The following is a 26,800-nucleotide window of genomic DNA, read 5'->3' on the forward strand; positions in this document are numbered from 1 at the left end:
GTGTGTGTGTGTGTGTGTGTGTGTGTGTGTATATATATATATATATATATATATATATATATATACCTCTGTGTACATACTTGTGTATGTGTTGTGTGTGTGTGTACATGTTTGTGTATGTGCCTGTGCACATTCATGTGCAGGTCAAAGGTGAACGTTGTGTGTCCTCAGTTGCTCTTTATCTTTAAAAAACAACAACAAAAACAAAACTGAGGTTAGCTGGTTAGCAAAATCCTAGGAATGGATTCTCTTGTCCTTTGCCTTCCCAGTGGGGTTACAGTTTACTCAACTTTTTTGTATGGATACCAGGGATCCAAACTTAGATTTTCATGTTTACATAGTGAGCACAGTTACCACTTGAGCCATCTACCCCATGTTGGTTCTTAATGTTGGTGAGGTTTCCTCCACTAGGTTAGTGGAATAGACCACTAAGGAAAACCTGAAGAATGTACGTGTTAAGTGAGAATTTAGGTCACTGAGAGTTCCATAGTGGCATATCTAGTAAATGAGTGAGTCAGCAGTGAATTGTACTTGTGAGCAACTGCTTGATTTATTCTATCATGATTTAGAGTTGTCTTAGTTAGAAATACAGCATTGATGACTGATGTGAATCTGTAAATCATAGTGATCATAGGGTTGTTTCAGCCTATGCCTTTTGTCTAGCTTGTTGTGGAAAGGAAGGAGCCATCTGTAAGCAGTAAAACTACATATACTAGGTTTATTAGATGTCTGCTCATGCTAGAAATGGTCCTGTCACTTTTGCCTATAGGATAAATGGATGCAAGGTCAGAGAATGGAATGCATCAAAGGCACTATCTGCTAGAATGAGTTACAACAATTAGAGCACTTGTACTCTAATACTCATTTCAGGGCAGATGAGATGACTCAGTGGATTAAGGCACTTGCCTACCAATCCTGACAGCCTGTGTTAAATCTCCAGGACACAATGGTGGAAGGAGAAGACTGACTCCTAAAAGTTTTCCACTGACCTCCACAAGTGAACTATGACATGTGTGTGTATACACACAAACACATACCCATAAATGGAATAAATAAATGCGTATGTGAATACAGATCATAGAGAAGTTGAAATATTTATAATCTTTATTTGTGTGTGTGTGTTTTTTGGCTTTCCTGGTGGCTGAATTCAGAGCCTTGTGCATGCTAGACAAGTGCTCCATTATTAAGCTACATCCTTATCATGTTCAATTTTTAGATCTTTTTTTTTTTTTTTTTTTTTTATGACAGTTTCTCTGTGTAGACTTGACTGTCTTGGAACTCGCTTTGTAGACCAGGCTGACCTTGATTCATGTAGCTCCTTCTGCCCCTGCCTCCCAAGTGCTGGGACTAATGGCATGTGCCACTACATCCGGCAATTTTTATGTGTTTTATGTTGTACTGGGCATTGCTTATGCTAGACAAGTTTTTGTGATGTTTAAATGCCAATACAAGTAGATTTCTATGTTTTAGCTAATATTTCTCTTAACGTATTTTGTTATAGATTATATTAAAATCAGTTTAGATATTCTCCTGGACTATATTTAAATCAATTTAGATATTCTACCAGGTTGTTTTGTGTCTATGTGGTGCTGGGGATTGAACCAAGGGCTTTTCATGCATGGTAGGCAAGCTCTTAAAAACAAAAACAAAAATAGACAAAACCTCAAGTAACAACTTTCCTCTTTTTTCCTGATGTGTTTTTCACCCTTAAAGAATTCTTCATTGCCATGTTTGGTATATACCTTGTTTTTTAGAGACTTTTTTGAATTGTGGTAAAGTGTTTATATTAAACATGAATTTTATTATCTTGTTATCAGTTATAATAAATGTGTAGTTGGTTGCACTAGCCCTTGTTTTAAGTATATAGGCCTTGTTTGCAGACACTGTCTTGGAATTTTTTTCATCTTACAAAGCTGAAAGTCTCCATGGAACAGCCTTCCCACCCCCCTCTCCCTTAGCACCTGTCATAGTGTTCCAACTAGAACTTCAGTTCTGGGTCTCAGGTATCCCTGATCTAATAGAGCAAGGTTGACCTTGAATTCTGAACCTCCCAAGTGTAGGAATTACAGGTGTTTGCTACTGCACTCCTTTTATGACACAGTGCTAGAGTTTAAGTCCTTGTGTGCTAGATAAAAATGCTTTACCAACTGAGCTATCCCGTTCCCCTTAATTTTCTTGTGCTGTTTTCCATGGTTTGAAAATAGTTGTTCATGTGTTTTCTCTAGTTCTGTACATGTTTATATTAGAAGAACTAGTTTGATCTTACTTAACTCTATTCTAAGAGGAATCCTCCTTTTGGAACTTGAAACATGATTCTGTAGTTCTTGAAGATATACTGGAAGATGGTTAAAAGAAATTCTGGAAAAGAAGAATAAAGAGAAGTTGGGAGGTGAATAATTTTCGGGGGAGTAATAAAAGCACAATATTTAAAAATGCAGGGCAAATTCAGAAATGTCTCAGCCGTAACACAGAGATGAGGGAAGGAAGCCTTTTGAAATCAACGAGCATGAAAGTGACATCTCATCTGTGAGGAAAATGAGAGGTGGTTTAAGAAGTTATTGTAGGACACAGTAAACACTAATGTGTTTACTAGGATATAACTGGTGTTATATCCTAGCTGGAGTAAAGATTAGCCACTGTATTGTATTATATTGTAAGGGTAGCCCACTCAAGAAATATAAAAGTCATGAATAGGTTTAGCCAGCTGGGAAAAAAAAATAGTTATATTTTAGCTCTCATATATTACATCCTGAGTGATGAAAAGTCTGTCTTACTAAGAAAGCGTGTTACTTGCTTTGAAGTCCAGGCTGAGATTAAATGTGCAAAGATGGTAAATATATTGGGCTAGAGCAATGCCTTTTCTCAGTTTTATTTGTAATGTTACTATTCCTTTAAGAACCTTCGACGACCAGTACTGCTTCAAATTACCCAGATGTGTTAACCAGGCCTTCTCTTCACCGGAGTCATCTGAATTTCTCCATGTTGGAATCCCCTGCGCTACATTGTCAGCCTTCCACGTCCTCTGCATTCCCAATTGGCAGTTCTGGGTTTTCCCTTGTGAAGGAAATTAAAGATTCTACCTCTCAGCATGATGATGATAACATCTCAACTACCAGTGGTTTTTCTTCAAGAGCTTCTGATAAAGGTATTCTTGTTACTAGAAGGTAAATAGTTGTGGCAGTAGGGGGATACATTTCATATGTTGGGTTTTTTTTTTTTGTGTGTGTGTGTGTGTGTTTTTTTGGGGGAAAGGGTCTCACTGTAACCATGACTGGTCTAGAACTTTGCTCTGTAGATCAGGTGGTCCTTGAACTGATAGAGATTCACCTGCATCTGCCTGCCAAATGCTAGGATTAAAGGAGTGTACCGCCATCCTAGTTTAGATGTTTGTTTTTGTTTTGTGTTTTAAGATTTATTTTTAATTTATGAGTATGTGTTTGCCTGCAAGAGTTTTCGTGGGCCAGAAGAAGGCATCAGATTTCTTGGTACTGGGATTCCAGGTGGTTGTGGGAAGGTGCTGGGAACTAAATCCAGGTCCTTGGCATGAGTAGTACATATTCTTAATTGCTGAGCCACCTTTCCAGCCCTTCTTTAATTTTAGTTTTAATTTCCATTTTTCTTTATGAAAATCTAGGCCTTAGGGTCTTAAAATTGGTGGTTACTACAAATTACACATTTTTGTCCTAGATATAGCTGTTTCAAAGAGTACTTCCCTGCCACCTCTGTGGTCCCCCGAAGCAGAACGTTCTCATTCACTCTCACAGCATACTGCCACCAGCTCCAAAAAACCAGCATTCAACTTGTCTGCCTTTGGAACACTTTCCACCGTGAGTACTAACTATGTTGGATAGAATCACAGTGTCTGGTATTTTTGTTTATAATTTATCACTGTGTTTCTGTGCAGTCACTTGGGAATTCTTCAATTCTTAAAACAAGTCAGCTTGGAGACTCTCCTTTCTATCCTGGCAAAACGACATATGGTGGGGCAGCTGCCGCTGTGAGACAGAGCAAAGTGCGCAACACACCTTACCAGGTTAGTGTCGGGGGAGGATTGTTGATGAGCTCCCCATTCATTACCAGACACTGACTGCCAGCACCCAAAAGACCTGTGAGAGTACTTGAAAAAATCTAGAGCATGAGAACACTTTTAATTGTAGTGGACATATTGAATATTAGATTATTGTGCTTTAGGAAGTACGAAAATTCCACTCTTTAAAATGAGAGAAAAATTACACATGATATAATTTGCCATAATCTTAGCATATTGGAATTGTGATAAAACAGTGTTGTCACTACCGCTATCCAAATGTTGAAAAAAAACATTTTCACCAAAACGAAACATTATCTTGGATATTTCCACAGTTAGCTTTTATAGTCATTCTCTGGCAGCCCCTTACCAGTTTTTCTGTACTTAGGGTTTTTTCATAATGTTAAATGAATTTAGTCATACAGTCTGTAGCCTTTTGAATTGGGCATCAATCTGACTTAGTTTGAACACCTTGATTCGCTTTTTTTTAAAAAGATTTATCTTATGTATATAAGTGCTCTATCTGCATGTGTGACCAGAAGAGGCCATCAGATTCCACTAGAGATGGTTGTGAGCCACCATGTGGTTGCTGGGAATTGAACTCATGACTTCTGGAAGAGCACTTGGTGCTCTTAACTACTGAACCATCTCTCCAGCCCCTACCTTGGTTCCTTTTTGATGCTGGTAGTGAGTTACAGTTTATTAGTGAAAGGATACTGGGTTATTTCCAGTTTTAACATTTATTTTCATCTTCCTTGGACATATAATCAGGAGTTAGATTGCTGATCACATGGTTAAGTACATAATAAGATGTTTTCTGATGTCAGTACCTGCTTGCTTCCTGTAATATTACAACAGTTGTATTGTGTCCTTGCTTCACATGGAGAATTGTTAGTTTTTTTGTTTTAACCATTCTAATAGGAACACAATGGTAATTTCAACTTGTGATTTTAATTGCCTTGTCCCCAATGACTAATGATGTTGAATGTCCTCCCCCCCCCCCCCCCAAAGGGTTTCTCTGTGTAGCTTTGTGCCTTTCCTGGAACTCTGTAGACCAGGCTGGCCTCGAACTCACAGAGATCCGCCTGGCTCTGCCTCCCGAATGCTGGGATTAAAGGCGTGCGCCACCACCTCCCGGCGATAATTTTCTTTAGAGTAGTGCATGGTGTCTTTTTTGTTTTCTTCAAGACAGACTCTCTGAGCATTCCTGGCTATCCTGGAACACTGGCCTTGAATTTGAAGATCCTCCTGCCTCTGCCTCCCAAGTGCTGGGATTAAAGGCGTGAGCCACCACTGCCCAGCTGCATGTTGTCTTTTTACTTGTGATTATTAAAGTAATTCCGCAGTTCGCCGGGCGGTGGTGGCGCACGCCTTTAATCCCAGCACTCGGGAGGCAGAGCCAGGCGGATCTCTGTGAGTTCGAGGCCAGCCTGGGCTACCAAGTGAGTTCCAGGAAAGGCGCAAAGCTACACAGAGAAACCCTGTCTCGAAAAACCAAAAAAAAAAAAAAAAAAAAAACCAAAAAAAAAGTAATTCCGCAGTTCGAGAATTAGAGTTTGATAATTGCCTAGCCTGTCCTCTCCCAGAGATAAGCCACTGTTACCATAATCTTGTTTTATTTTGTATATCTATTTTGTTTGTTTTTTCATTGTATGAAATATGTACCTTGGACTGTATGTTGCAGCAAGTCATGGACTGTTATTTTCTAGGCACCGGTCAGAAGACAGATGAAAGCGAAGCAGCTCAATGCACAGTCTTACGGTGTGACGAGCTCAACAGCACGGCGGATATTGCAGTCATTAGAGAAGATGTCAAGCCCTCTCGCGGTAAAAATTTGAAATCGTAATGAAATGAAATAATGCAGCAGAATTTGAGTTTAGTGAAAACTCTGATTTTTACTAACTTTTTTTATTGTAATGTTAACAGGATGCGAAAAGAATTCCATCCGCTGTTTCTTCTCCTCTGAATTCTGTACGTTAACTTTTAAATTTTACGTGAAATGAGTTATTTTTCAGTTTCCTACGTGTTGTAATACTATTTCATTTTTTTTCAGCCTCTTGATAGGAGTGGGATAGACAGCACAGCTTTTCAGGCCAAAAAAGAAAAGGTAAGCTGTCTAAAACGTCAGCAGCTTTGTTGTGTTTACAGTCAGCAAGTACATAGATTGTAGTCACCAGGGAACATGTTTCCAAAAGGAGCTATTTTTACCTTTGGCATTGTAGCTTTTCTGATAGCCTTGGGATGAGCAACATAGGAAGTACATTCAGTGTTTTGGATGTTTTCCATCCTCATGTTTATGACAGTGCTTACGGCTTTCTCTTAATTTTAGGTAAATAAAATGAAGAGTGGAAATTCCAAATGTTTAGTCATTAGATGTGCAGTAAACATATCCCCTCATTGAAATAGTCAGTTTTGAAGAATTTTTATTATCCAACACATCAAATAGAACTTCATTTTGATAGATATTTCATCAGCTGAAATACCAGTTGAGGATATTAGAGCTAATAAAATATATAATGTAAATATTTTGATGCCTTTTAGTTTAATTTTTGTGGATTAAATTAGCTTTTGAAATTATTGTGAGGGAGATTAGTGCTTGGTAATGGTGTTGAAGAGGTGTCTCCTGTCTTATATTTATAGCTATTTAAGTGTCCTCCAGGAAAAGTAGATTGCTGGATCCTTACGAAAGAATTTATTATAACATTAAGCTCTCTAAAAGTAATTACTAATATTATCATTATCTGAATTACTTGTGGAGATTAAATGAGATGTTGCTATATCATTATAATTATTCTTACCGAATATGGGGCAGGAGGAAAGTTAGGGTTTTTCTCCCCCCCCTTGGAAGTGTATTCGATTTTCTAGGGTTACCTAGATGTGTGTAGTTAGGTAAGAGGGATCTGTCTGCTTTGAACCACTGTCACGCTGTAAATATGAAATGTTAACTTTCCTCAGACTCCCATTTATGTCAGAAAAGTAAAATTTTAAGATTGTGCCATAATATAAATTGTCAGTGAAAATACTACAAGTGTTTATGAGTTGCTGGGAACTAAAAAGCCGTATTAAAGTATTAATCATGTATCACATATAACAAACTTTTTCATAGAGTTGAGGATTTATAGGAGCTTTACAGAAGAAGGCTTTGCCCTGGAAACCAGCATTGTTGACAGCTGTTGCTGAGTGAATGGACTATGCATGATAGTTTATGGACATAGTGGGTGTTCTAGACTTTACAGTTGTCTTACACCAACAAGAGTTTACTATATTTCAGTGTAGCAAAGGAACATGAGCAAAACACTTGGGTACTTAGACCTCAAAACCAGTTCATGTCACAGTCTGGAAGTCTTAATATAATGCTTTATCAGTTAGACTCATATTATAATTCCTTTGGTTTCATTTGTTTTTAAAATAGTGGTAAACCACTTTGGAGAAAAAGATTTGCATGTATGTTTATGAATTCGAAAATTTTTATAACTTTGAAAATCATTTAACTTTGAAAAAATTATTTAATTTTTTTTTTGTGTGTGTTTTTCTGCATGTATATGTGTGCACCGTGTATATGCCTTGTGCCCTTAGAGGCCAGAAGAGGGCCTTATATCCCTGAGACTGGAGGCGTAGAAGTAACGAGCCATATAGGTGCTGAGAACCGAACTCAGTCCTCTGCAGAGAAGCAAGTGCTTTTAACTATTGGGTCATCTCTTTGGCCCCTGTAAAAAACTATCTTAATTCCCTGAAAAGAAATAGAAACAGATGTTTGGGAAAATGCAGAAAAGTAAGTTTTAGCCATGTCCAAAATTCATCTTGGCTAAGGTTAGACTTGTTCAGTTGTCTTGCCTGTTATGCGGTTTCATTTGTGTGGGTACATGTGTGCTTGTGTGAAAGTCCTGCAAAATAGTTTAAAATTAGATGTATGTATATTTGCATATCAATAGATTAAATGCCTTTGGTTTATCATTTTTTTCCTGTTACTATTTTAGTCTGCCTGTTTCTCTAGGAAGTAGTCTCTTGGTCACATTAGCTATTTTGAAATAATTTTTAGATATGCCACTGATCAATAAAAATGTTTATTTTTGATTTCTGTTTTCTTATAAGGTGGACTCTCAGTATCCCCCTGTTCAGAGACTAATGACCCCAAAGCCAGTTTCCATAGCAACAAATAGAACTATCTATTTTAAACCGTCTCTGACCCCATCTGGTGACTTAAGGAAGACTAATCAAAGGATAGATAAAAAGAACAGTGTGAGTTTGTTTGTTTATTCTGTTTTCTTAAGACGGTATCTTGCTATATATCTATGCTGCCCTGGAACTCAGTAGATAACTGGGCTGACCTCACATTCATGCCGGTTATACTGCTTCTACCTTTTAAGTGCTGGATTATAGGTGTGCACTACCACATCTGTCTGAATGTATTTATTTTTTACTAGTTTATTTTTTTCTTGAACCAGTCTTTGAATATTGGCTGGAGTGAATATGTAAATAGAGGACCTCTGCTAGTGTAGTCTAGTAATTGTATGATGCCTGTTAACTAGTGAGGAGTTAGAATTGGCATACCTTTAAAAATAGCTTTCACCTAGATCACATCCCAAATTTGTGTGGGCAAATTTTTTTTTTTTTTGGTTTTTCGAGACAGGGTTTCTTTGTGTAGCTTTGTGCCTTTCCTGGGACTCACTTGGTAGCCCAGGCTGGCCTCAAACTCACAGAGATCCGCCTGGCTCTGCCTCCCGAGTGCTGGGATTAAAGGCGTACGCCACCACCACCACCGCCCGGCTTGTGTGGGCAAATTTTATATATTCATTGCCTAGAAAAATTTTGTTAAATTTACTTATCTATGAGTCTTATTTGTGTTGCTGAATTCTAAAAGGTTTCAGTTGTTATATCTTTTGATCGAATTTTTCCTGTATTAACTCATTTTAAAAAGAAAATATTTAACTTTTTTTTTTCTTTTTTCCAGACAGGGTTTCTGTGTGTAGTTTTGGTGCCTGTCCTGGATCTTGCTCTGTAGAGCAGGCTGGCCTGGAACTCACAGAGTGCTGGGATTAAAGGTGTGCACCACCACCACCCAGCTTAAAATGTTTTTTATATCTGTTTCTCTAAACTAAGATCCAAACAAAGATCAGACACTGCTTATCATTTTTTTTCTTTCTAGACCACATAAAAGTTTATTTTTTGAGGTGTTTTAGTACCATAAATTTAACTCTTTCATATTTTTCTTTTAGTGATTTTAGCATATCTAAAGGGTGTTGAGCCATTGCCATGTTCAATTTTAGAACATTTTCATCATCATTTATCTCCTGATTTTTTTTTTTTTTTTTTTTTTTCTTCTTGAGACAAGGTTTCTTTGTAGTTTTGGTGCCTGTTCTGGATTTCGTGCTGTAGACCAGGCTGGCCTCGAACTCACAGAGATCTGCCTGGCTCTGCCTCCCAAGTGCTGGGATTAAAGTTATGCGCCACCACCGCCCCGCCCTCTCCTGAATTTTTTAATAAGTATATATGAATATTTTACTGTTTTTTTTTTTAAAGGCAGAATATTGTTTCATATTATGGAACTTTGCTCAATTATTACTTAGTTGGGATATTTGGGGTCTTTTCACTGTTCATTTAATGTGTAATACTACTATAGACATTTATGTAAATATGCTTTTGTGGGCATGAATTTTCATTTTTCTTAGGAGTGGAATTGGTAGGCATGTTTGTATTTGAAGAGACAAGGGTAGTTTTATGAAATACCTCACATTCTGTGTTTATTATCTTGTGTTATTTATTTTAGTTAAAGTGTTTTGGGTTTATGTATCATTTTACTGTTTGTGCCTACACTTTTTTCTAATTTCATAAAACAGCTCAGCTTCTTGAAAAACTTCACATTTGATAGAATAGTGTAGCGGTTACTTGTGTAATGGAGACTAAGGGGGTTCAGTCCCTTGATAGCCCCCTCCCAGGGCCCAGGAAGAATCTACAACCAGCTGATAATTTAATCTTTGATGATAAGAAATGAGTGCGTACACGAAACTCCTTAGTCCATATGCTTTATTCTTCTGAGTCAGTTCTCTCTCTCCACAGCTTCTATTCTGCTCTCATGCCCAGCTCCTGTCTTGCCTGATTTCTATCTACATTTATCTGCTGTCCACTCTAAGTTCTAACTTAATTCTCTCCTCTTAGTTCTGCTCCATCTAGGTTCTTATCCATCTAGTTCCTTCCCATCTTAACTCCTCTCCCATCTTTTTTTCTCTCATCTTGTTCTTCCTCATCTGGTCCTTCCTCATCTTCCATCTTGTTCCTAGTACTCTCTTCTAGCCCTTCAATCTGGTTCTTTACATATTGTTCGTTTCTCTCGTTCCATCTAGTTCTTCTGTTCTCTTTTTCCTGTCTCCAAACCTTCTCTAAGTCTCCTTATACCTCTCAGCTCCCTCATCTCTCCGGTATTCAGTTATAAAACCAAGCAATCCTTTGGCTGAGCAAGGTTAACCAGGCTTGAGTTCTTGCAGGGTTATAAAGGCAGACAAGAGTTTTCCTCAGGGAGTGACCATCAGGTTTTCTTTTACAACCTAAAAAGGGAGTGGTAAAAGAGGAGGTCAATTGAGAGCTAATGATTAGTTAGTATATCAAGAAAAGGGGATTTATGTGCTCAGTCTACATTCCTAGAAGTGGTAAGGTAAGAAGTTAGGGGTTTGTAATGTTAGTAAGGCTGTATAAGAAAGGAGGGTCTCAGTTTAAACTTCACAAGAAATAAAGCTACCCTCCTGATCTAGGAGACAGGCCTTGTTTCCATAAGGGTGTTACCTTAGTTCAGGAGATCATTTTGCCTTGGATGCCTGATAGGTGTTTTAGATAAATACACTGTTAGGAGTTCTTGGAAGCAAACAGCATACAAGAAAATCATTGTAGGAATCAGCTAATATATATACAAAAGCTAAAATATCACCAAATAAATATATTGATCTTGATCTTCGGAAAAGTCCTTGACCTTTCCAAGTGTAGCTTTTGTGATAGCTGGATCCCATTACACTTTACTGTGGCCTGCAGCACTTGTGTCCTTGCTTATCTTCATTCATTACTCGTGAACATTTTGTCATTAAGATTCCATTTTGCTGGGCGGTGGTGGATCTTTAATTCCATTGTTCTTTATGTTTGCTATAAAGAATTTCTTTTCTGTATTTGGTTTACTTCAACTGAATTCTGAATTTAATAAAGTCTAAAATACTTGCTTACGTCCACCCCCCCCCCACATTGGCTTTGAATAGAATCTTTTATGCTCTTTTACTATGACCCATCATTTTTTGAGCACCTTTTTATATTGCAAGGTAATTCAGAATCTTGGACATTTCTAGCTCTCTATGTAACTGGCCGTTTGTACAGGAAGCCTTAGTTCTTTTCAGTGAGAGGAGTTTACATTTCAGAGATTCTGTCCTTATTAAATTACATGTGCATTTAGTGTGCAAGAAGGAAAGTGATCCCCCGCAAGTCAGTGGGAACTTTGTACTAGTGTTTTGGTAAATACATGATGAATGACATTTGTATACACACACACACACACACACACTCACTCACTCACTCACTCACTCACTCACAAATTATAGTAAGTAGTACATTTGTAACTCTTGGTTAGCATTCAGAGAACATGTCTAAATTACATATTCCAGGACTTGTTAAAAAACAATCACCAAATTTCTAATTACAAATATTTATAGGGTAAAGCATGTTATTAAGAAAATTTGAAGCTATGTATGTAGCTTTCAGTGGTAGGTACTTGTCTTGCGTGTTAAGGCTCTGAGTCAATCCCATCACCAAAAAAGAAAAAATTTAAGCCAGACATACTCATTCTTATAATCCCAGTACTTGGTGGGTGGAGGCAACAGGATCTGGAATTCAAATCCAGTTTAAGACTCTTACTGAGTTTGAGGCATACTTCTCTTATTACTATCCCACCCCTACAAAAAATTGTTTTAAATAAAATCTTCATTCTGTTTTTTTCTTCCAGACTATAAATGAAAAAAATATCTCAAGACAAAATAGAGAGCAAGAAAGGTAATGTCATTTCATATATAACTGGATTTCTTTATATTTATTTTGTAAGGTTCATATTTATAATAGTCTCGAAGATTAAGAAAATTAAAAATATATTTAGGGGAGCAGTGAGATGGCTCAGCAGGTCAAGGCACTTGCTACCAAGCCTGAAACCCTGTGTTCAATCTCTAGAACCCACATAGTGGGAGCAGAGAATTGACTCCCCAAAGCTGTCCCATTACCCTCACAAGCTCTCCATGTGATGATCATGTGTGCTCTCATATGTTCACACACATACACAAAAGAAATGTAGGAAAATTTATGTTTTGCTATTTATTGATTGTCTTGTTAGCTCTTCTGGTAGTTGAATATTCACTTAACAATTTCTGGGACAAAATAATATATCAATTGTAATTTTCTTTTTATTTTCTAGTGGCTTTTCATACCCCAATTTCAGTATTCCTGCAGCCAACGGTTTATCTTCTGGAGTAGGTGGTGGAGGTGGCAAGATGAGAAGAGAGAGAACACGCTTTGTTGCTTCTAAACCCCCAGAGGAGGAGGTAGGCTCCTATTTTATAGAACTTTGAAATGGTGATGGTGAGGTGAGACCCACAGGAATGGGACTTGGGGAAGACTTGGATTGAAAATTATCCACCATTTGAAACCATCCTTTAGACTGTGCCTATCCAAAACCTAACCTAGGAGCCTTAACTTCATGAATTGCATAAAATAACTTAAAATAGAAACACCATTTTTTTATGTAGGTTATTCCCATTGAAATTATTTGATTATCTGGACACTGCCTTAGGGTTTTGCTTATTTTTCAAATGTACATATGATTAACACTATGTACTTCCCTCTCTCTCCCTCCCTCCTTTCTTTCCTCCCTCCCTCTTTCTTTCATTCTCTCATTTTTGTTAGTCCTCTCTCTCTCTCTCTCTCTGTATGTGTGATACTTCATGTTAAATGGAACGATGGGTTTTAAATTTCTCTGCTATTTATCCTTTGTGCAGATTTACTACAATTAATCCATTCTCTCATCAGGGTACATTTGGGCTGATTCCCAGTATGTGCTAAGGTGAATATTTATACACTTCTCCTTTGCCATGTGCAGTTTGGTCTGGAGGATATTTACCTAGGAATGGGACTGTTGGACTGCAGGGGTTGGCACATGTCTTTAAATGTGTTTGACTTTACTGTATTCCTCTTCACAACACTTCACACGATCATAGGTGGACCATCTATTTATTTATTTTTCTTTACTAGCACTGTTTTGTTTGGACTCATTGCTGGTGTGATAGCTGTAAAATGTCATTGGGATTTTATTTTGCATTTTCTTGTTTAATGGGAAGGAGTAGTTTTTTGTATGTGTTTTATGACCATTTAAGTTTTTCTTCATTCCTATTTTCCTATTGGATTTTGTAAATTTTTTCATTAGGATGAGTTCTTGGACTATATGTATATGAGTGCTCTATCTGTATGTACACCTTTGTGCCAAAAGAGGGCATCAGATCCCACTATATAGATGGTTGTGAGCCACCATGTGGTTGCTGGGAATTGAATTTAGGACCTCTGGAAGAGCAGCCAGTGATCCTGACCGCTGAGTCATCTCTCCAGCCCCCATTTCAGTCTTTAAGAGTGATTTCAGCCAAGCTAACTCATTTAAGGCTCCCACCACCCTCTAAGAAGATGTTCAAGTTATTAGTTCATTTAAATTTTGGATTGTAGGTTTTTTTTTTTAAATTTACATATATGGGTGTTTTGACTGCATGTTAGGTCTGCACCATGTGCATGCAGTACCCATGAAGGATAGAAGAGGGCATCAGATTCCTTGGAACTGGAGCCATGGACAGTTGTGAGCCACCATCTGTGTGTTGGGAATTGAATCTGGATCCCTGGAACTGCTCTTAATCACTGAGCCAGGGGAGTAATGCTTTGACTTAGTTGTTTCTAATTAAAATTTCTCATTATGCTTATTGACCCCTAAAGTTTAAAACATATTTAATTGATGATGAGTTTTTTTCTGATATGTGTGATTGTGGGCACACATGTGCCAGGGTACATGTGTAGAGGTCACAGGACAACCTCAATCATTGATTTTTGCTTTCCACTTTGTTTGAGACTGGGTCTCTCCATTGTTTGCAGCTGTTCGTGCCAGGGTAGCTGGCTGGCAGAGTTCTGGGAATTCCTGCCTCCCATTTGTCACGGGAGCACTGAGATTACAGACTGCCTCTGGCTTTATGTGGATTCTTAGATTTGAATACAGGTCCTCACACTGGTCAAAAAAGTGCTTTTTTGCCACTGAGTCATCTCCCTAGTTCAGTTTATATTTGACTTTAAAGTTGGATTTCACATCTGTGCTTGGTTTTACAAAAGCTTTGTTTTTTGTTTTTCTAAGATAGTGTTTCTCCGTGTAGTTTTGGTGTCTGTCCTGGATCTCACTCTAGACCAGGCTGGCCTCGAACTCACAGAGATCCGCCTGGCTCTGCCTCCCGAGTGCTGTGATTAAAGGTGTGCGCCACCACCGCCCGGCTGTTTTTTTTTTTTTTTTAATTTTTTAATTTATGTATTGGGGGGGTGGTACATGTGTACGTGGTTGTACTCCCAATACCATGTATGGCTTTGTTTCATAGTGGAATCATAATTGTGGTACAGAGGAAGACATTTTCCCCCCATTTAAAAAATACTTACGGGGGTGGGGGGAGAGGGTACATGTGCCACAGTGCTTGTGTGGAAGTTAGTGGACAACTTTTAGGAGTCGGTTTTCCTTCCACTTGGGCTCTGGGGATAGAACTGAGGTTGTCAAGCTTCTGCTGCAAGCAGTTCTACCTACTCGATCAACTTGCTGCCTCCCCTCTCATTTTTATAAAATTGAAAATTGGTGCTGAAATTAAGTTACATGGCAGTTGGTGGCACAACTGGGAATTGAAGTCTTTAGGTTTTTAACTCAAGAGCTCTTGTTAATATTGCATGGGGCCTATTTTCTTTTTTTCCTGTTTAAACTTGCTCACAACTACGTCAGTTCTCCTTGAAAATAAGTAGATAAAAGCATGACATGAAAGATGACATCGTCACAAAACATGCTGTGTTTTAGGAAGTGGAAGCACCAGTGTTACCGCAGATCTCTCTACCAATCAGCAGCTCCTCACTGCCTACCTTCAGTTTTAGTTCCCCTGTGATCTCGGCTTCCTCATCGTCACCGGTCAGCTCTTCTCAGCCATTACCAAACAAGGTACAGAACCACTGTGTGAGTGTGGTGACTTCTGGTTTACTCCTTTTAATCCAATACTTAAAAAAAGAAAAAAATGGCTTTTCATTGTAAAAATCAGTAACTCAAAACTAAGAAGAGAAAAAAATATTGAGGAATTGGTGCTGGGAATTGATTCTAGGGCTTTTTCATGTTGGGGAACATTCCCCCCCACACACCCCAAGAAGAGAAAACGGTGTTTTATTATTTTTTAAAATGTATATTTACAGTGGGAGTATTCCAGTCTCATAAAGTCTATGCACTAGACCCAAAGTGAGAAAGTTGGTCTCCAGCAGTATTTCCAGTTCAGGAAAAAGCAGTTGCTAGTCAGTGTTTTAAGAAGTCAAAAGTATTTTAAATTTAAATGGAAAGAGTGCTTTTATTTCTTTAAAATATTTTCTTATAGTCTGTTTTATCATTCAGTCTTCTTACTATCTTTTTGTTGTGTCATTTCTCACTACTATGGAAACACAGGTACAGACCTCTCTGGGCAGCACTGGCAGTCCTATGTTCACATTTTCATCTCCCATTGTAAAATCTACACAGGCAGATGTGCTACCTCCAGCATCTGTAAGTACCAAATAAGGACAGTTCATTATTGATTTCAAAGCCATAGCGTTTTGTTTTTAAATCAAACCTAATTAAAAATTGAGTGTACAGGAAACAAATATATTCTTTAGTACACGTTTAGATATGTGTGTGCGCATCTTCTCTGTGTTATTTGTGCAGTTACAGTGAAGATGTTTTGATTTCATTAGTACTTTTTCAGTTATCCCCAAAGAAGGACATTCATTTGCATTCATTTATACTCTAGAAATTTAACATGGCTTCAATATAGTATATATAGTCAGTATTTTCTTGTAACTTCAGACTATCCTATAATGCTGATAAATTGCTGTCTACTGAAGATTAGATGAAAAGATGTTGGCAGCTACATCATAATTGCATTTAAAATCTCTCGAATCACTTTTAATCTTGAACAATTCTGTTTGGAGTATTGTTACACAGTATATATTTGTTTCTTTGTAATTGGGAACTATTGGATAAGAATAATATATACATGTAATGTTCCTGTTGTATACACTTCCATCATATATATCATCTTTAACATACTGTCTTTAGGTTTTTTGTTTTGTTTTTTTGAGAAATGATCTCACTGTGTAGCGATGGCTGGCCTGGAGCTCATTATATAGGCTAGGCTAGCCTTGAACTCACAGAGATCACCTGCCTCCGCTTCCTGAGTGCTGGGATCAGAGGCCACACTTGGCTTGTTTTCAGGGTTTTGGCTATATACTTGGTTTTTGTCATAGCTAAATGTTAACAGATAAATGCAGTTTTCTTGCATCCTTGTCCCCCAAACCTCATATTTTTATAAGATGGTGTTCAAAAGCTCAAGACCTGGGGATTAGGATCTCTTCAATATTTTATATGCTTTGAAAGAAGAAAATGCATAAACAGTTAAAAATGCTGTCAAACTGACAATGCTGTTAATATATATATATTTTTTGTTTTTTTTGTTTTTGTTTTTCAAGACAGGGTTTCTCTGTGTAGCTTTGCGCCTTTTCCTGGAACTCACTTGGTAGCACAGGCTGGCCTCGAACTCACAGAGATCCGCCTGGCTCTGCCTCCCGAGTGCTGGGATTAAAGGCATGTGCCACCATTACCCGGCTATAATTTTTTATTCACTGAGTTTTTCATTCATTTATTCGAGATAGTATCTGGTTATCTTGCCTAGGCTGACTTCAAACTTGGTTCAAGTACTTTCTTAGCCTCCCTGATTTGGGACTAGAGCTCAGCATCAGTGTACTAGGTACTTGGTGTATGAGTTCTAAATTTAGGAATTACAAAATATGAAAAGCTATCTTATTTATGACAAGTGATATTTAGCATACCTTTTGATGTAATGTAAAACTAAGTTCTGTTATTTGTTTCATGATATTCTGACAGCTGAAAAATAACCTTTTCTCATTATAGATTGGATTTACATTTAGTGTGCCTGTTGCAAAAACAGAGCTTTCTGGCTCTAATAGTTCTTCAGAACCAATTTTAAGTAGTTCAGGTAAGTGAAAAATATGCTTCACAATCTTTACAAAATAAAAACCAAACCCATATGTTAAGGGGAGCACTTCAATTCTCCTTTGGTCATTCTTGAAAGTGCTTTCATTTGAAGGAAATCAGCTCTGAAAAGTTAGTGGAAGCCATTCCAGCAGTTTTTTTGTTTTTTTTTTTAAATATTATCGTGAGTCATTTTTAACTTGTAGCTTGGTTTATGGTGTGCTGGCCATAATAATGCATTTATTCACTATAGCTAGTCAGAATAAGACACTAAATTTTTTGTCACATCTTATTACAAACTGAAGGCTTATCATTGTAGTCGTGGACCTAATCTTTGGAGGTTCTTTCACTTCACAAATATTTTTACTTGTGCATTTTGCTGGTTTCAGATTAGTGGTGCATAAGTTCTGAACTGAAGAAACACCGCATCACTAAGTAAATGAAATTAGATCATCAAAACAGGTTTTTGTGGTGGTGGTGGTGGTTTTTGGTGTTTGGGAAATAAGAAAGCATCTGAGTTTTAATTCCCTAGGTCAAGAATTTTGAGCAAGGTTATTTTACCCAAGAAGGAAAAGGAAACGGGGAACAGGGACAGGAGCAGTGAACTCACTTGCATGTGCTTTGTCATGAGGTTGGAGAAGTTGCATTAAGTCTTCAAAGCCCTTGCCTTCCATGCTGAATAAATGGCTTGATTAATACACCCCCCCCCCCCACCACACACACACACACACACACACACACACACACACATACACACCACCCCCCCCACCACACACACACACACACACACACACACACACACACACACACACACACACACACACCCTGCCTTGTTCTTGCTAATGCTAGGTGGTTACTCTAGCCTTAGTTTTTATTCTGATACTTTGTTGTCTTTTTTTTTGGAGGGGGGTTTGCTTTTGTTTTTCAACAGGGTCTGTACCCATCCCTGGCTGTCTTAGAACTCACTGTGTAGACCAGGCTCGCCTCCAACTCAAAGAAATCCTCCTGCCTCTGCCTCCTGAGTGCTGGGACTAAAGGCTGGGATAAAAGGTGTGCGCCACCACTGCCTACTGCCCGCCCCACATTGGTTTTTATATGAGATTGAGTGAAATAGTAGTTAAGGAGTGACCGTGGGATACCGAGTAAGAGCATATGCAATGTTGTAAGTACAGACATCAGTTGGGGGTTCTTGTCCTGTCCACAGTGTTTTTCAGATATCTACTCAAAGGTCTAAAAACCCTAGATCTTGTCTTTAAAAATGTATATTATTAAACCAAAAAGAAAAAAGTAGTTAGGACATAGAAGTTAAGAGAGGTTTTGGATTTTCTAGGCATCTGAGCAATAAGACCCATACATAGACAACGGAAAGGGCCCAGAAAAAGTTTGTCTGTGCCCTCCCAAATTGGATGAAACAGGTCTGTATCATAGAAAGTAGCAAACAATTTCAGTTTCAATTCTTACTGTTAGTTATTTTCTTAAATGTTATTATGGACTTGAGGAAAATCCTTGAATTGAGCAATCTTAAGACTATTTTCAAAGACAGAAATTCATCTTTCTGAAGAAGTTTTACTAATGTTTTAATAGTAGATGACTGGCAGTTGGTTAAAGAAGCTTTGCATTTTATTGCTTCTTGAATTTTTAGGAGTTGGTCACAGATATATTTATGAGTGGAATCTTGAGAGGTATGTGTTCTTGCAACACGACCATTTCTCGCAACTTTTATCATTTAAAGAAACTGATTGAAGTGTGGAGATGGTGTGCAATGCCTGTAGTTGCGAGTTTGAGACCAGGACTGCAAGTTCACATTTCAGACAAAACAAAAAGAACATGTGAAGGTCATGACTAATTTTGTGAAAGGAGCAAGTGTTTTCTTTAATTACTATTTCTTTCTTTCTCCCTTCCTTCCTTCCTTCCTCCTTCCTTTTTATTTATTTATTTTTGTTTTTCGAGACAGGGTTTCTCCGTGTAGTTTTGTGCCTTTCCTGGAACTCACTTTGTAGACCAGGCTGGCCTTGAACTCACAGAGATCCGCCTGCTTCTGCCTCCCGAGTGCTGGGATTAAAGGCGTGCGCCACCACCGCCCCGCTAATTCCTCTTTCTGTCACATTAAGTACCGTAGGCAGAAGTTTCTGTCCCGCTACCAACTCTCTACTCCTAAATACCCAGCAGCTGCTTCCCAAATTACCACAGAGGCTTATATTAATTATAAATGCGTGGCTGACGGCTCAGGCTTATTACTGACTAGCTCTTACATTTAAATTAACCCATTTCTGCTAAGCTATGCATTCCCATGTGGTCTGCGGCTTACCGGTCCTTTGGCATCCTGATCCTTGGTGGATGGCTTGTTTCTGCCCCAACTGCGCCTTTCTTCATATCTGTCCTCAGTTTGATTGTACTGCCTAACCTTATCTTGCTTCGCCATTGGCCAAACAGCTTCATTTTCAACTAATGAGAGCAATACATATTCACAGCATACAGGAGGACATCTCACAGCAGAGTACATTTCAGGTTGTCCTTAAAAATTTGCTTTTGCTCAGAGTAGTGGCTCTTAGAAGCACTGGGGAGACTGAGGCAGGAGGAGTGGAAGTTCCAAGGCCAGCTGTGTTAAAGCTAGCTATGGCTACATGAATCTGAGAGGTTGAGAGCACTGACTACTCTTACTCTTCATTTCCCAGCACCTACGCGGGATCTGACTCATTTTTTTAGCCTGCGTGGGCACCAGGCATGCATATACATACATGCAGGCAAAGTATACACATAAATAAATATTAAAAGAAAACTAGGGCTGGAGAGATGGCTCAGAGGTTAAGAGCACTGGCTGTTCTCCCAGAGGTCCTGAGTTCAATTCCCAGCAACCACATGGTGGCTCACAACCATCTGTAATGAGATCTGGTGCCCTCTTCTGGCCTGAAGGGATACATGCAAGCAGAACACTGTATACATAATAAATAAATAAATCTTTAAAAAAAGAAAAGAAAACTAATAAAAAGTTACTTTGCCTTATGTTTACTAAGTTATGATTATAAAATATATGAAAGCAAGGTCTGACAATCACTCATCCAGCCATTATCAGCACCTGCTAATCTCTAGATGAAAGTTTTGTTTTCTAATCTGCTTTACCACAGTTATACTTTATGAATAATTTTTGTGGAGTGCATAGCATTATGTTGTCTCTATCTGATAATTCATATAACAAGATCCTTATTGTTGAATACTATAATACATGTTTTTCAGTACTATAATTGAAGGATATTTTTAATCATAGTATGGATTTCTAGTGAAACCAGTTGCAAGTTGCTTTGGTTTGTTTTTTAAATTGCTATTTGATCAGATCTATTATATCAGGCATTGGACAACTTCTCATTTGTCGTATCTGGCTAGTGCTTCTGTTTGCCTTCCAGAGAACTCATGGGCTGACAATTGTCATCTTTATTACCTTTTTCTCTGCAGAGTGGTTTGTGAGGGAATGTACAATGTAAGAAATAGTGTTTTTACGGGGGCTGGAGAGATGGCTCAGTGGTTAAGAGCACTGGCTGCTATTCCAGAGGTCCTGAGTTCAGTCCCCAGCAACCACATGGTGACTCATAACCATCAATAATGAGATCTGGTGCCCTCTTCTGCCATGCAGGTGTACACGCAGGCAGAACACTGTATGCATAATAAATAAATAAATCTTTAAAAGAAAAAAAGAAAAAAATAGTATTTAACTCTGCTCTTTGTTATTTGTCCATTATTTTTGAATTGGGGTGAGTTTTTCAGAGTTTTAGAATCTGATCAAAAAGTTGTTTTGAAAATGGTTTTAACTCAAGTCTGCTGGGTTTTTTCCCCCTCTTGGCTTAATAACTTTTATAATTTAAAAATTACAGCTCAAGATAACACTGTAGTGAATAGTTCAAGCTATAAGAAGCGAAGTGCCACTTGTGAGGACCCTTTTACACCCGCAAAGATCCTAAGAGAAGGAAGTGTTCTAGACATTCTGAAAACCCCTGGTAAGTGCGGCTGCCCTTGTGATAGTAACAATCTCTATTGCAAACTTATGGGGTCATGAATGTTGTTACAATTTAAGTTTTAAAAAAAATACAAGTAAATGCATGGTAAGGTGACTAGTGAATCTGGTAGATACTGTGCTGTATAAATTCTGTCAAAACTTTCACTTAATTCTTTGTCATTCAAGGACTCCATTAATAGGGAAATCTATCCCTAAGTTGTGAATATAGAAAGAAAAGATGTCACCGTTTTTATTGTCTTTCTCTGATAAAAGCATTGAACTACCATCTCACATTAGTCTTCAGTTTGGTATATGTACAGCTAGGCTGTTTGCCACTGTAGCATATTTGGAGGGTAATGCTCAAGACTTGAAAGTTAGTGGGTAGTGCAATGTTAGTTTTTTAATTAACATTTTTATATGTACTCAGATATAGTATAAAACTTCAGTATATCTTTAAAAACCTAATGATCAGGTCAGGGTACCATAGGTAACTAAATAGGAATACATTTTCAATTTGAAATCACAAGAGAGTGTTCATAGTTTGAATTGTAGTGAATTTGTATTTGGATGTAAAGCTGTTTATAAATAAGGTAACCTAATAGCTCAGAAGGAATGTAGATTTACTCTGTAGACATGTTCAGTGTTTAATGGATTAAGGTTTAAAAAGCAGCCTTGTTGTCCTCTTTAACAAGGTTCAAAGGATTAGGTTGTTTGGGTTCAGTTTCCTCCCTTTACAGATAGTACATGCTGCCTGCACAGGAGGTATGGCTGAACTCCAAAGTACATGGACTAGAACTACCAATTATCGGGCAGGGCCAAAGGTGTAGCTTTTTCTCACATAGACATTTAGAGCTACATTTTGCCTTCATAATCCTGTCCCCTTTTATTTAATTAAACTTTAAACAGAAACAAATTGAGTCTTTGTGACCCTGGCTGGCCTGGAAACTCATCGTGTCACTGTGTTAACTAAGTTGTGTCAAACTCAAAATGGTTTGCCTGCTTCTGCCTCCCAAGTGCTAGGCTTAAAGATGTGCCCTACTATGCCCGGCTGGATAATATCTTGATACCAGTAGAAAAGCTTTACCAACCTTCTGAGTTTCTTTTCTGTGACACTAAAGGCTGGAGGACCAGATCCCTGGTGGTGGTGGTGTATGCAGTGTGAAAAGTAAAGATATTTCCTAGGCATGTGTCAGTAGTTCAGTGAATCAGCTTAATGACAGATACCCTACTTCCAACCCATAGTTCCATGTGAATATTTTTACTTGTCAAAATACAGCTTTAATTTTTACTAAATTAAAAGTACTCAGAAATTGTATTGAAGAGAGATTTTATGCATTTGACTTGAGTTTATGTCACTACAATTCCTCTTCACGAGGATAGATTGGGTCTTAATCACTTTGTGTTTCTAGGCTCATCCAGAGGGTTTGTCACATCTTTGGGATTTTCATCAAACTATGCCCTCTTAAAGTTTACTGTAATTAAAGATGATCCTTGCTCTAGGCTTGGTGGTGTTCACTGTAATTTCAGCACTTAAGAGGCAGGAGGTGATGAGCTTAAGGTTGACCTCAGCTAGATAGTAAGACCCTATCACAAAATAGCCTTACACTCTTCTTGCATATTGGACGAACATCTGTCAGATAGTTACTGTCTATTTGACTCAGCCGGAGTTACTGAAGGTACCCAATACCACAGCAATGGATCAGGACTAAGCAGCATTCAAGAGATTATAGATATTGCAGTCATTTGACACAGCCATGTGAATACCTAGGAGGGATGGATGAGGAGGAAGACTAAGTGTAATAATAAGTTCATTGCTACAGGGGATCAGAATAAAACGTGGACAGCAGTGGTACTGGACAGTAAGTTCAAATCAGGGCATCAGACTAGAAAGTTGTAGAGGGAGAAAGTGATGTGTATGTAGTGTAAAGATGACCTATTTTTATATTTATAGAATTCATTCATTCATTCATTCATTGATTCATTCATTTATTTATTTTGGAATTTTGAGACAGGGTTTTGCTGGGTAGTTTGGTGCCTGTCCTGGAACTCGCTCTGCAGCCCAGGCTGGCCTCGAACTCAAAGAGATCCGCCTGATTCTGTCTCCAGAGTGCTGGGATTAAAGACGTGCGCCGCCACCACCACCTGGTTGTTGCGCACGCCAGTAGGATTTGCTGAAGGAGGCGGAGGCAGGGGGATCACAAGTTTGAGACCAGCCTGGGCTACACATTTTGGGCTCAGCTATTAAAGGCTAGGTGCACAACCAAAAATATTTATAGAATTTTAAGTAGGTTTAAATGCCATACATACCCATATTAAGTATGATTGAGTAAGTAATTGAAAAAACTTTAGTCCTTCTCAGGTCATATTAACCTGGTAATAATGTAAATGTTTTCCTTCCATAATAATGTTGCAGTAATGCTTTGATGAGAGCCCCACTGCCTCATTTTAAAAGAACATTCTTTTTTTCCCCACTGTAGGCTTTATGTCACCAAAGGTTGATTCTCCTGCTGTTCAGCCCACCACTACAAGTCCGGTGGTTTATACAAGACCAGCAATAAGTACTTTTTCTTCTAGTGGAATTGAGTTTGGTGAAAGTTTAAAAGCTGGATCATCGTGGCAGTGTGACACATGTCTACTCCAGAACAAAGTCACAGACAATAAGTGTATAGCCTGTCAAGCAGCAAAACTATCGCCGAAAGAAACTGCTAAACAGGCTGGAATTGGGACACCAGGCAAAAGTGACAAACCAGCTTCTACGTCAGGCACAGGCTTTGGAGACACATTTAAACCAGCAGTAGGAACTTGGGATTGTGATACCTGTTTAGTGCAAAATAAGCCTGAAGCAGTAAAATGTGTAGCCTGTGAAACACCCAAACCTGGCACTGGTGTGAAGCGAATCCTTACACTGGCGGTGGCTTCAGAAAGTCCTGTGACTGCTTCCTCTTCTAGCTGCACTGTGACCACTGGTACACTAGGATTTGGAGATAAATTCAAAAGGCCTGTGGGATCTTGGGAGTGTCCAGTGTGCTGTGTTTGTAATAAGGCAGAAGACAATAAATGTGTCTCCTGTATGTCTGAGAAACCAGGTATGTTTTACAGCTGTATGGAATAGTTTGCTCATTACTTAGTAGAACATTTAACTGTGAAACAGTTAGTAACAGTCCTGGTGTTGTAAATGGTTTCAGATGAACATTTCTTTTTACACCTTAAATTTTTAAAACCTACCTTGTGGTTTACGGTAGACTACCTGTTCACTCAGAATAGTTTGTGAACTGGTTCATTCTGTACTGTACCTGCCTTTTCTGTGTAGTGTTACTGGAAATATTGCTCTTGCGGTAATTGACTGCTTGACAAGTGAAGATGCTGAAAGCACTCAGAATGGGGCAGTCTTTCTCAGACCTTCATGCCTTGTCTTCTTTTGTCTGTAGAAAGGAGGATGGTGAGTGGTCATTTACAGAAGGTTCTTGAAGAGGTAGGCAGTCACGCTTTATGCTAGTGTCTGTTTTTTACTATTATTGGTGCCATCTGTAGCCATGTGCTGTCTACCAGATTGTGCAGTGATTGTAATTAATTAATTGGTGAAAAACTCTTAACTTGGTTAGAGAAGTAGAATTTGGTTTGAGGCCTTTTTTCAAAACCTTTGTTCAAAGCTAGAAGAATTACTACAGATTCATTTTTAAATTTGTTTTGGAAGTGTGTGGTAGTATGGACAGCAAGTAACATGTTTATCTTAGGAGTTAAGACTACTATTTTTGTTACGTTAGCTGTGGGTGGGTATGTAGATTACTTCTGTAATGTGAGGCTCTGTTACTAGCCAGATTCCTTGCCTGAGATCTTGAATCATGTTCCCCTATTTCTAATTTCTTCTGGTGTCAAAAATGAGCTGTCAGAATCCTCATTCCAAAATATTTGACTCTTCCCATCTGGCACCATCTATCTTCCTCACCTTAGAAAAGTCTTGTAGGAAAGCAGAACTCTGAGTTGACAGATGGTTAATGAAACTTTGAACCAGGAAGTAAATTATGAAGGAACAATGGAATCCTATGTTGGTATGAAAACAACACCAGCTTTACTCTGGGCACAATGCCCTGTTATTTTTAGCAGACGGATGATTTGGTCAAATTTTAATTTTTTCTTAACTAGTTTTTAGATATGATCTAACTGTGTAAGCTTTGCTGGTCTGGAATTTCACACACACACACACACACACACACACACACACACACACACACACACCCCAAACTTGGCCTGGAATTAGAAGTCATCTGACTTTGCCTCCAGCCCTCATTTTATTTTGAGGGGTGGCGGGTAGTTCTTGTGTGTATGTATATTTGTCTCTGTTTCTGAGCACACTGCAGAAGCCAGAACTGGGTATTGGATTCCCTGGAACTGGAGTTAGAGGTGCTATCTGGGAACTAAATTCCAGTCCTCTGCAAGAGCAGCAAGTACTCTTAACTGCTGAGCCATGTTTCTAGGCTCAATTTTTTTTTTAAAGTTATTTATAGATTTATTTTCTTTGACTGTTTTGCCTGTGTGTATGCGTTTTATGTATGTATGCATGCATGCGTACATGTATGTATGAATGTTTATATGTTTGTATGTATTCATGCATGTGTGCTAGGTCAGAGATGAGGGCATCAGATCACCTAGAACTAGAATTAGGAATGGTTGTGAGCAGTGTACTTCAAGGTAGCAGAATTTGGAAGGCCATCTTAGGGAGTTTGTGTGAGTAATAGAAGTGGCAGATAGTGGTGGTAAGAAATCGGACGGTGGAGTTGAGCAAGGAGGGAGGGTTTAGAACTGTGTGTGGTTAAAGACAGATTAATTTCAAATTGCTGAAGTTGATGTTCAGATACATATGTGGCTTTTGGCTATATCATGAGGGACTACAGATCCGTAGGGCTGGGATACAAATTTAGGAGGTCATAGGAAATAGTTTGAAGTCATGGGAGTAGATGTGAGTTGAGTGAATTGAGGAATAGATCTCCAGACTGAACTCTGAACTTGAGGGTCTGGAGGGAATCAGACATTGATCTTGGATTAACCAGGCAGGGAAAACAACTGTGGCAGAATAATCTGAAGAAGGTGACGGGAATAAGACTAAGACCAAGTATTCTAGTAAGGGTCCTGTTCCTAAAAAAGATGATCAGGCTGGAAGAATACTGCAAAGTAATTTCTTCTGGATGTGACAGGGTTGTTGCACTCATGAATCCTCAGTGATATGGCTACTTGCATAAGACCTGCACAAGACCATACATACATCAGTCAACATTCCAGCACAAGTGGGAGGTGGACCTACAAGGTCCCACTCCTGTTTGCTAATGGCTGCTGAGGGAGGGAGACTGTTTCCTTCTGGTATGAACCCCCCTCGATGGGTTCTCATGTCTAAGTGGTTAGTCTATAATCATGAACATGTAGGTAATACTTAGTATGTTTTACATACATCTGTGTACAATTATAGAAGAGGACATACATTTTTAGG

General features: G+C 38.4%; 1 protein-coding gene across 3 annotated transcripts in view; it reads left to right on the forward strand.

Moving 5' to 3' along the window:
* The window catches only part of Nup153 (nucleoporin 153), a 63,715-nt gene that overhangs the window by 25,537 nt on the left and 11,378 nt on the right, over window positions 1-26,800 (forward strand). For all 3 annotated transcript variants that reach the window (XM_059263032.1, XM_059263031.1, XM_059263030.1), the window contains 14 exons: window positions 2,897-3,145; window positions 3,688-3,827; window positions 3,905-4,033; window positions 5,737-5,853; window positions 5,954-5,998; window positions 6,081-6,134; window positions 8,120-8,266; window positions 12,003-12,049; window positions 12,462-12,588; window positions 15,123-15,260; window positions 15,750-15,845; window positions 17,250-17,334; window positions 21,197-21,319; window positions 23,796-24,404. In XM_059263032.1, the coding sequence (XP_059119015.1) occupies window positions 2,897-3,145; window positions 3,688-3,827; window positions 3,905-4,033; window positions 5,737-5,853; window positions 5,954-5,998; window positions 6,081-6,134; window positions 8,120-8,266; window positions 12,003-12,049; window positions 12,462-12,588; window positions 15,123-15,260; window positions 15,750-15,845; window positions 17,250-17,334; window positions 21,197-21,319; window positions 23,796-24,404 (2,106 nt within the window). The remainder of the gene's footprint in view (window positions 1-2,896; window positions 3,146-3,687; window positions 3,828-3,904; window positions 4,034-5,736; window positions 5,854-5,953; window positions 5,999-6,080; window positions 6,135-8,119; window positions 8,267-12,002; window positions 12,050-12,461; window positions 12,589-15,122; window positions 15,261-15,749; window positions 15,846-17,249; window positions 17,335-21,196; window positions 21,320-23,795; window positions 24,405-26,800) is intronic.

The sequence above is a fragment of the Peromyscus eremicus genome, chromosome 5 (assembly GCF_949786415.1).
Source record: "Peromyscus eremicus chromosome 5, PerEre_H2_v1, whole genome shotgun sequence".
NCBI classification, from domain to species: domain Eukaryota; kingdom Metazoa; phylum Chordata; class Mammalia; order Rodentia; family Cricetidae; genus Peromyscus; species Peromyscus eremicus.